Genomic DNA, 11,430 nt, shown 5'->3' with positions numbered 1-11,430 from the left:
TTCAGTATCGTTACCGTCGCTGTGCCAGTTTCAGTCATTTCTTACATCCTCTCCTTCTTTATGTTGTTAAGTTATTGATGTTGACTGTAACATTATGGTAATATTTGCACTGAGACAAAACCTAGAAAATAAAAGCCATTCACTTTGTCATTGTTTTTTAATTTTATTAGGATTAACGACGCGCTTAAGGTTCACACCAAAATACATGTCATATGATGTGATATATTCTGGTACTTAACCTGACTCTAACCAAAACCAACCCTTAAAGGTCCTGTGAAATTAATTATAGATAATTAATAATGTTTTTTAGATGTTAGTATTAGATGTTAGTCCTAATGATATCTATAATACCTACTATTAGGCATGGGACGATAACCAATGTATACCGCGGTCTGGAAAAGTCAAGGTTTTAGAACCGGCAAACGTTTCTGCAATACCGTTCTTATGATATATGTAAGATTTTTTTATTAATTTATTTGATTTGTTTTTTAGGACAACAGTATCTCAGACAGGACATCCAAAGATGCTGTTTTAAATTAGAAATCAGTGTTGTATAAAATTAATGAAGATGAAGTCAATGATTCACTTGAATTATTTAGTCTGACATGTTTACTGCTCCAAATTGTTTTAAATGTCGCTTAAAATAAAATATATTGTGTTTAAACAGGGAAAAAGGGTTAGTTTTTTTACCCAGACATTTAAAAAGAATATATTTTAGAGCAGGATTCACAATACCGTGATATTTTTATACAAGGTTATCATACTGTCAGAATCTTATACCGGCCCATGCCTACATACTATACAATGTAATGTGTATTTATATAGTGCATTTATTGTGTATGGCCATCCACCCAAATCGCTTCACAATCATGAGGGTGGTCTCTCCACACCACCACCAGTGTGCAGCTCTACTTGGAATTGTTTTGGATTATGCAAACCTCACTTTAATGCAGGATTTAAACCCAGTTTTGTGTCAGCAGTGTGTGTATATCTCCATCAGCCTCTAATGGTGAACATGAGTTAATTGTGTTTATTATAATCAGACTTGATGAAGGAAACACTTTGATTGACATTCTCCCTTTGTACATGTCATCAGAGGGGGAAAGCCCCGCCCACTAGTGCCAATCTCTCCATCTCATTAGCATAAACAGCAGCCCTGAGTGAGAAGCAGCCGTCTGTCCATTAGCCATTAGAGTGTTTGAGCTGCTGAAGATAATGTCAGCATAGACTAAGAGGATTATAGATGAGGAGTTTTAGATGAAGCACACGCTGTAGGCGTCTGTAGCTCCGCCCTCTCCTATAAAGAGCACAATCTCATTTGCATTTAAAGCGACAGTCACCAAAACACCACAGTTAGGATCAAAGCCTGAAAGGGTCCGTTTCAGAGAGCTGGAGAACATTATCTGTGTGCTATCCTCAGCTCAAACTCAAACACACACACACACACACACACACTCTAAACACAGCAGAGACGCATTTTACATCTGAAAATCTATACTTACAAATCTGTATTGATGTAAGTGGTTAAAGATATATGAATGCTAACAAGTAAAGCCTTCCACACAGGTTACGTTGTGAATGCTTTATTGATAAAATAACTAAATAACAATTTAACACAGAATACAAATCGATCATGTCTGTCAAAAAATTGTCCATTAAAACATTGTGATTTAAAAACATCAACATCAAAATGCATAGTAATATCACATGACAAAAACACAAAGGACACCAACATTACAGCTGTTTTTAAGGCACTATGAATTCTGGCAAGACCCCTCCTGCAGTATGATTTACCTTCAAGTACATCAGAAACGACAGCAGTGTAAGTACTGCTGTCATTCACGCTTAAACTACAGCAACGATCCAACAGAAACACCACAGCAAATGAATCTGTCCACACTACTGATCTGTCAAACCAATCACTTCACATTCATACAGTCGGCCACCACGTCTTGATTTAAACTCTACTATATCAATCAATGATATACGAGACGTACCAAAATGTGCTCTTATCCTCAACAAGATATTGCAGAAGAATATAAATATCCGCTATTTCATTTACAATGGCTCTGGTTACTCTGACTGAGATCAAACGGATGCAGTTTCCCTAATTCAGTGCAATCTTGTCACAAATTAAACATGGTACAATATTATAAAAACTAGTTAGCATCTAAAACAATGGTAGTTTAATTTCTGTTATAATTTAACGAGGCTTCGTGGTATATAAATGAATGCAATATAAAATATATCAATGCCCGTGCGACATCAGTAATAAATGCTAATTAAAAAGGGAGAAGCGGTCTACTTGTCTTTGAAATTGGCCAGATTACCTGCATTTACATGATATAATCTGAGAATGAAGCTTAATGATTAAGTGAAGCTTAAACAGATTCAGTTCTCAAACTGCAGATGGCCATCAGTTTACTACGGTAATAATAGAAATGCTGCTAACTCAATTCCTACAGCAAGCAAACATCGGCAGGATGTCTTACAGATCATGGCTGCTCCAATCACCATCAGAAACACCAAAGGAGAATGCATTTATGATCACCTCTAAATACATGTTCTTCATGGAAGTGATCGGTCTGTCAGCCTCAAAAGCTTATTGAATATTGATTTGAATATCTAAAACATTACAAAAGCTCCTGAAACGGTTATTAGGAAGATTATGAAGGTGGCAGTGGAGCTTCAGTCAGGCTAGACCAGCTGAACGCAGCTGAAGTAAGGCAATACAATGCTATTAGCATTTCTCAGCACACGCCTAAAGCTGCGGTCACACTAGAGTTTGAGCATGCGAAATACTGTCGTACGGCGCTGCGAAAAGGGGCGGGATTTAACAAGATGATTAGACATGAAAAGGGCGAGCGATTGGTCCATGTTTTAAATTTCTGTTCAGAGAGGTCATGTTTTGATCTTCGATTTGTCTCAAGCAGTCAAGTGATGCGATTTCGAACGATTCCAATGCGGCGAACTGCGAGACCTGCCTCACGAGCTTGCGTTTCCGGTCTGACGCATTCGCATGTGTACAAATGGAAGTCTATGGGGAGAAAAGTGCAGTGTGGCCGCAGCTTAACATGAATTAGCATGATGCTAGCATTTGCAGACATGAATTAACATGTTTCTAATGTTAAACATGAAATAAAATGTTGCTAGCACACTTCTAGCATTGTTTAAAACCAGATTAGTATGTTCCAATGCTAAACTGCTAGTATGAACTTGACATGTTTGCATGTTTTAGCTAACATGGTTAACAGATTGCTAACATAAAGACCATGTTTGCTAACATGTTTTTAATCTGTTTGTGGCTAGCACGACCTGTTGTGTTGCTAAAGTTTCAGTGCATAGCAAACATGAATTATGATGTTAGCATGTTTTACATGTTCAAGGGAATTTAACATGAAATTAAATGTTGCTAGAAACTTTCAAACGTTTTAAAACTAGGTTAGCATGCTTCTAACAGACACTGCTAGCATGAACTGACATGTTTCTAGCCAACATGGTTAACAGATTGCTAACATGAAGAGCATGTTCGCTAACATTTCTATCGTTATGTTTGTGGCTAGCATGTCCTGTTGTGTTGCTAACATGTTTTAACACATAGCAAACGCTAGTGTGATGCTAGCATGTTTGAGATTCTGTAAGAATCATGAATTAACCAGTTTCTAAAATTGAACATGTAATAAAATGTTGCTAGCCAATTTCTAATGTTTAGCATGTTTCTAGGAGACACTGCTATCATAAACTGACAGGTCTGCATGTTTCTAGCTTGGTTTAACACAAGGCTAGCATAATGCTAACACTGTTCTAACAGTGTCAACAGACTGCTGATATGAACAGCATGTTTGCTAACATGTTTCTATTCTGTTTTAATGTGGCTAACATGGCTCAATATGCTGCTAACATGTTTCAGCACATGGATTAGCATGTTGCTAGTATGAATTAACATGTTTTGTCTATGATGACCGTCTGATCAGTTCAGAACAGCTTGAAGATCTGAGCCGTGTCCTGTTGATAATATGATTTCAGAAAGGTTTGTGAGAGAGCTCAGTGTGGTTCACTGCTGTGTCCATCATACAGAGATGTTGAGCGATATCTCTCACAGCCTCGTTTTCATTCACATCAAATTAAGAACACAATATAAATATATTTCCTGGACAGATTTAAAACATACAGTAAAGAGCTTCTGAGTGTGTCACCTCAACAGCTTGGTGACCGTTTCCAAGGCGCTGCACTAAGAAGCCCTGCTCATGAAATCTCATTGGTCCAAAGTCTTGCTACACATTACTGCACATTTAGCATCAAGAGTGCTCTGATTGGCTGTGGTTGACACCATGCGCTGTTATTTGTCCTTTCGAACCCCACTCCAGCTTCCCGGACTATTAATCACATTCATAATACTATTAAAAGGGTTATATTAGGCTTTGGATAGAAGTAATTTTTGAAGATGATTGAATATAAATTTGGGTTGGCTATGATTTATAAATTTCCCAGTACTGGGTTGCAGCTGGAAGGACATCCGCTGTGTAAAACATATGCTGGATAAGTTGGCGGTTCATTCCACTGTGGCGACCCCTGATTAGTAAAGAGACTAAGCCGAAAAGAAAAATATGAATGATTTATAAAATGAATGACCGTTTGGCATTTAAAGATAGTCTCTACCCCAGGTTTTCACATTGTTTTTGTGGGCTCCAGAAGTCTTCTACAAGCCATCGAATGCAGTAATATCCTCAGTGAGCCGTTTACATGGACATCAGTAACTGAATTATTTGACACTAGACAGTGACTATGTTTACATGGACATCAGTAATCAAATTATTTGTCTTAATCTGAATAAGGTAATAATAAGATGAAGGTGTTTACATGATCTGCTCTTTGAATGTTCCTTTCATGAGCCTGTATACATGTTATCGCACATAATTCGAATAACGTCACTGCGTCACCACGCTATCCACGTTTCCTCCAGAGTTTCATGTAATTTCAGGGGTTTCATTTTGAATATGTGGACTTTAACTGCAGTTTGGCACTTTCATTTTCATTCAGGAACATTTCATGCATGCCCCCATGACAAATGAGATATTAGATGTGAGGAACTGCTGGAGGAGTGTAGTTTTAATGGGACTTCATACCGCACGCTGAACGGGAGAAAAAGCATCCGCATTTTGCGATACAGGTTTCTGTGGTCTTCACTAACTCAGTAGGTGCAGATAATAATGTCAGACAGCCGTGTGTGTGTGTGTGTGTGTGTGGACTATCCTGTCGCAAAACGTGGCAAAAAGTCCTACATGACGGTAATAGTTTGATTGCGGTGTTTCCACATCTGTGCTGCACTTCAATAATGCCACTAAACCAGGAAGACTCCACATGTCTGAACTCACTTTCTGTTTAGTTCCATTATGACTTTAGTCAGATTAACGTCATCAAATATCTCTGTTTACTTGGTGGACTCTTAATCAGAGTATCCTCTTAATCGTATTCAAATCAGAGCATTGGTGTCCATGTAAACGCTCTGAGTGTAGCGGGATTTATCTATCTGAGCGAGTGGTGAAGAACTAAAGCTGTTATTGCTTTCTGAAGCCAGCCATCAGCAGCCGCAGCCCCAGCCCTCTCCCGCCACATCCTTGCCTGTCAGTTTAAAGCTGTCGGTCACGTTTTCGGTGAACATGGGTCCGCCGTGCCGGAGAATGAGCTCGCTGGCCATTTTGTTGAAGGCCTCGTCCACATTACTAGAGTCTTTGGCTGACGTCTCGATGGCGCTCACAAAATCCAGCTGATGAGCCATGGTCTGTGCGTCCTCCAGCGGCACCTCACGAGAGTCCGACAGGTCGCATTTATTACCTGCAGCGGTGGAAAGAGCTTGAAGATCATGCTCAAGTAAACAGTACCAGAGTAGAGTACAAGTGTCTGTTGTAAACACTTCTCAAAGTATGTTCATTTATTTAATCGCCAGCAACTTATGACAGCTTCAAAGCAATATCAATACAGAGAGGATCAAAAGTTTGGGCACCCCTGTTAAAAACTTGTATTAATGTGTATTAAGAAGCCAAGGAAAGATGGAAATCTCCAAAAGGCATCAAATTAGATTAGATATTCTTATAATCTGTCAAAAATACCCGAGAAGAACTACTCAATGACAGTAATCTGAGTATTTGTAATTTGCTTATTATTACTTCAGATGCAAAACTACATATCCAGCAGCAGTGGTTAACCTTACAGAACTCCTCACACTCATTCTTCTGCTCTGCACTCACCGATTAAAAGAGGAACGATGTTGGAGCCGCCGTACTTCTTCACATCCTCCATCCACTTGGGCACTGACAGAAACGTGGCTTTCTTGGTGATGTCATATGTGATGATGGCTCCGTTAGCACTGCGGTAGTAACTCTGAGTGATGGTGCGAAACCGCTCCTGTCCGGCTGTGTCCCAAATCTGTAACTACAGCACAGACACTGCACTCAGTAGTGTACTGTACTGACACACGCCTACTGAAACCACCTTATATTCTCAATGAAGACTTTTATACAATGGAGTAGGCTTGGGCGGTAATATGGTATACCAAGGGATCTAAAATTAGCAACGGTATCAGTTTAATGCCTAAAAGTGCATATGCGTGGTTGTCATCACAGGACAGGGTGGAGGAGAAACAGAGAGGTGGGGAAAGATGGCGAGTCGCGCACCATGTGACTTGGTCTCAAAAGAGAACACAACTTCAGCAGTTTGGCAGTGTTTTGGGTTTTGATCATATGTGAAGGGAGAGGCGGTAAATACAGACGAGGAAATGTGCAAATAGTGCAACAAAAAGGTGACCGTGAGAAATGGAAATACCTCCAACCTACAGTCACATATACAGTATTCAGTTTCTGATTGGTTTAGGCACAAACCAACAGTTTGGTGACGCTGTCTGAGCCTTACGTCATCATTTTTTTTAATTATTCACGATAATACCATATACTGAGGTCAAATATTGAGGAGGTTTGACGGTATCAAAATTTGGATACCGCCCAAGCCTACAGTGTAGTCCTTATTAACCTTTGTGTGCTATTGGTTATGCTTTCATCTTTGAGTTTTAATTTGGAGATTTTGAGGCTTAATTTGGCCATAATGTTCTCTGTGTTTCAGTAAATGTGATGATTTTTGCTGACGAATCTTATTTTGACACATTTTTTGGGGGAAAATTTTCAAAAACCCAATACACCGGACAAATGTACCACACTTTCCTATGTTGGTGCCGTTTTTGACCCATTGACTTCCATTATAATCACATTTTTTATTATAAAGCCATGCATCATTATTATTTTAATGGATATAATCATGAATTCTGGACTGCAATACATCTATTCTGTCTACAAAACAAACCACTGTTATACAATGACTTGCCTAATTACCCTAACTTTACCCTAATTACCCTAGTTAAGCCTTTAAATCTCACTTTAAGCTGAATACTAGTGTTTATTTGACATGGAAATCACAATTACACTGGACAACCAAATGCAAGTGTTTTAGCAAACCTGCTAATTCACCTGTCTTGAAGAATATCTAGTCTAATATTATGTGCTGTCATCATGACAAAGAGAAAATAAATCAGTTATTAGAGATGAGTTATTAACACTATTATGATTAAAAATGTGTTGAAAAAAAACTCCGTTAAACAGAAATTGGGAAAAATATATATTAAATAATTAAAATTGAACTGGAGAGCTAATAATTCTGACTTCATCCTTAAGTAACACCTTTTTTTTTTTTACAGATGTAAGATTATAATACATTACTTTTAAAATGATAAAAATAAAATTACTTTCAACTTTCCCCAACACTGTTGGCTGACCACCATCAGGCGTTTCTCTTTGCATCACTTAAACATCCAGAATTTAGTCTTTAAATGATTTCACACATGCAGCATACTCAGGGATCTCTGTAGAAACTCAGCAGATCATCTTGACATGGTAAAAGTCAATAGTGAACGTGGCCTCAGCAAATACAATGGAAAGAGCTGACGCTCGCTGACTCAGCCAATGAGATTTCACAATGGAGACTCAAACTGACTGAGTTCAGCTTCCAACAGGAGAATGTCATGCTGACTCTAACATCAGTGTTCAACACATTTACAGTAACATTAATCTAATCAACATCAGTTCATTATTTGCAGGGTGTTGCTCTGTATAATATGGTTTATTATATTCACTACCTATCTGTGTACAAGCAGAGGTTTAAGCATGAAGCAGTATAAGATAATACAGTCATACAGCTCTAAATCTTGTTTTTTTTTAACTCTCCACATATTTATGTGCTGTTTAATTATTGGTTTTTATTGTGCATTTCTCACATGATTTACAGAAGTGACTAAAATATCTTTCAACATAACAGTAGTTATTTTTTGTTCCTATTGTTGCATTGAATTATATTGTAGTGACTTCTGGCGTATTTACAAAAATCATTTGATGACATATTACAAAAGATAACACCTCAGATCCCAGAATACTCATTAAGTGTCACTGTAAGGCTTTATCTTTTACAGATTTCCCTTCACACCACTAGGTTTAACACATTTGTAAGCAGTAAATAAATTATAATAATTCTTTTTTTTATATTTTATGTTAAACAAATGACAACAGAACATTATTTCAGTCATAATACAGTCGATTTATTCTAATAAAGCTATTAGAAATATTAAATGATGCATTTTGCTTGTGCTGTGTATATACATTCATGCACAACAAGTGGAGTGTCTTATCTTTTCGTTTTAAATAAAGAATCAGAATCAGTGAATAACTGCAAGAGTTAATAATCATGCAATTAAATGCACCTTATAATTTGATTCCCAATCTGAAAAGTTATCATTTAAAGCCATCTGTGTTGTTTTTCTACATTGTAAACTAATACTATGCCTTTAAAGACACTTCTTTCTTAATAGAAATGTCTGAGATGACATCTTTTTTTGAATTGATATGGAATTCCCCTACTGAAGAGCTTCCTCAAGCTCATACAAATACATCAAGACATAATATAAAACACATCAGCAGAGATGACAAAAACTTCAGTCAGAGGAAAACAGATGCTTTTTTTACTTTAGACAAGAGTCAGATTACAGCTCTATAAAGGTGTGGAAAACTGTCAATGCATAGCATTTGTATTTTGGAGGTAATGTTGGTCTTATATTCACACATTCTCCTTGATAATATATTTTCACAAAAGTATTTGCACATTTTAAATAGTGAAATCATATAATCAGCCAAGACTATTAAAGTGCAGCATTCATCAGTCAGTTAAATAGAGCTGATGTGGTTATGAAGACTACACAAACATCCTACTTCAGACACAATAGTCAAAGTACCATGGTAAACAACATATGGAGCGAGTCCCTGAATGAATGTGCGAATATAAAACCCACTTTACCTCAATTAGTTGGTTTATCTGACCTGAACTACTCACACTTCCAGGTTTCCCCCAATATAAAATAATAAATGCAGTTTAAAAAGTCTATTCGGCTCAAATGAATGTTCAGATCGGTTCATTTAGACATTGTTTACAGCTTAACAACCACCTCAGCCATTGCATAACTGTCCAATGACACTGTGTGTGCCAACTTTAAGCCCTAAAGCTAACAACAAACTTCAGTCTCTTGTCATGAGTCATGATGTCAACGTCAAAGGAAACAGACTTTCCCCCTTCAATGCTCCTGTCCGCCAAATCACCACAGTTATTATTATTATTATTATTACAAAACTCTAACGAGGAGGATAAGCTTCTGGAAGATTACACTGAGTGTACAGCTTTATTTATTAGTCATTGGCTGATAATATGATTTCACTATTAAGAACTGACAGAATACTTTCCTGATATGATATTATTAAGGAGAAAGTCCACATGTGTGAATACAACCAACAGTTCTAATCGGAACTCTTGTGCTCATCATAGTCAAGTGACCTGCTAGCGTGAACTAACTTAGCGTTACAGAACTAACCTTCACCCTTTTGCCGTGTATCTCCAGTGTTTTCATGGTAAAGTCCACACCGATCGTGTTCCCCTGTTTTTCGATGAAGATGCCGGTTTTGAACCGCTGCACCACACAAGTTTTGCCGACACCGACATCTCCAACCAGAACTATTTTGAAGACTAGATCGTAGCTGTCATCGGAGTCCAGCAATGACATCGCTGTGTGCGGTGAGTCTCCGGTGAAAGAAAGCTGTTGGAGACTCGGGTGATGACACTAGACCGGGAGAGAAAGACAGTGACGTGGAGAAACACACACACACTTACAGCACCTGCAGAGTCGCCAACGCGGAAGAGATAAACAACATCAGCAGCTTTAGGTGTCTGAGCGCGGCGCCTGACTGATTTACCACGGTGAATGTGCAGAGTAAGTTATATACTCGCCTGCACCGCTCGTGTTTAAAATAAATACTATTTTAGTGACTGATAAACTCACATTGTACACACAGCAAAGCAGTGGCTCATATTCTGACGTCGACGTCCACTCAGCCAATCCGCGATGCTGTTTATGCGGTTAGAATATATAAAATATATCTTAAAATTACTATTTTATTTCATGAAAAAATATATAATAATTGAAATATTACGTGAAGACAATCTTCCATCAATGTATTAGTAAATATCCTACTGTAAATATCAAAACCTGTTTCTTAGATTACTATATTCATTGCTGTTGCCTAAAGACAACTTTAAAGGAGATTTTTTCAATATTTAGATTTTTTCCCTACTGAAAAAAAAAAAAAACAGCTTAAACCAGCCTAGGCTGGTTGGCTGGTTTTAGCTGGTTGACCAACCTGGTTTTAGAGGGGTTTTGGCCACTTCCAGGCTGGTTTCCAGCCATTTCCAGCCTGGTCTTAGCTGGTCAGGCTGGAAAATGATCAGCTAAATCCAGCTAAAACCAGCTTGACCAACCTGGTTTAAGCTGGACATAGCTGGTTTTAGCCAAGCTCCCAGCCTGGCTAGGCTGGTCAAGCTGTTTTTAGCTGGTCATCTCCCAGCCAGACCACCTACGACCAGGCTTAAAATGGCTGGAAACCAGCCTGGAAGTGGTCAAAACATAGTAGGGTTGGCAGCCAATGTTTTTTTTCAGTAAAAGATACAACAGATATATTGTATTAAGGCCATCATAAAGCCAGGTCTTTATTTTTTAGATCGTGTTACCTCAAATCCCTTCTCCATTTATTACTGAATAACCTTTTGATGATATTAAGTCCTGAGTTTGGCCACTCCTGCATAATATAAGAATTGTTTCTCAACTAATAGAGTCGAAGTAATACTTTTGACATTTGACATTTATTTTTATTTTTTGCTCTTTCTGTGAAATTTCTGTTCAGCAGTATTTAAATACCATTTTATTGTCTCTTAACAAGAAAGCAGTTAACAAGAGAATTTTTGCTGGTTTGTTATTCTTTATTAATATTTATTTCCTTTTCATGAGTCCTC

General features: G+C 37.8%; 1 protein-coding gene across 1 annotated transcript; it reads right to left on the bottom strand.

Moving 5' to 3' along the window:
• Positions 1 to 1,567: 1,567 nt before the first annotated feature.
• Positions 1,568 to 10,288, bottom strand: rab43 (RAB43, member RAS oncogene family). Its single transcript, XM_056467827.1, has 3 exons — positions 9,959 to 10,288; positions 6,249 to 6,432; positions 1,568 to 5,835 (listed from the first exon to the last, which is right to left on the bottom strand). Exons 1-3 carry the CDS (start codon positions 10,145 to 10,147, stop codon positions 5,582 to 5,584), a joined length of 627 nt encoding a protein of 208 aa, XP_056323802.1. The 5' UTR covers positions 10,148 to 10,288; the 3' UTR covers positions 1,568 to 5,581.
• Positions 10,289 to 11,430: the final 1,142 nt, after the last annotated feature.

The sequence above is a fragment of the Danio aesculapii genome, chromosome 11 (assembly GCF_903798145.1).
Source record: "Danio aesculapii chromosome 11, fDanAes4.1, whole genome shotgun sequence".
In the NCBI taxonomy this organism is placed as follows: domain Eukaryota; kingdom Metazoa; phylum Chordata; class Actinopteri; order Cypriniformes; family Danionidae; genus Danio; species Danio aesculapii.
This window is presented reverse-complemented; position numbering and strand designations above follow the sequence as displayed.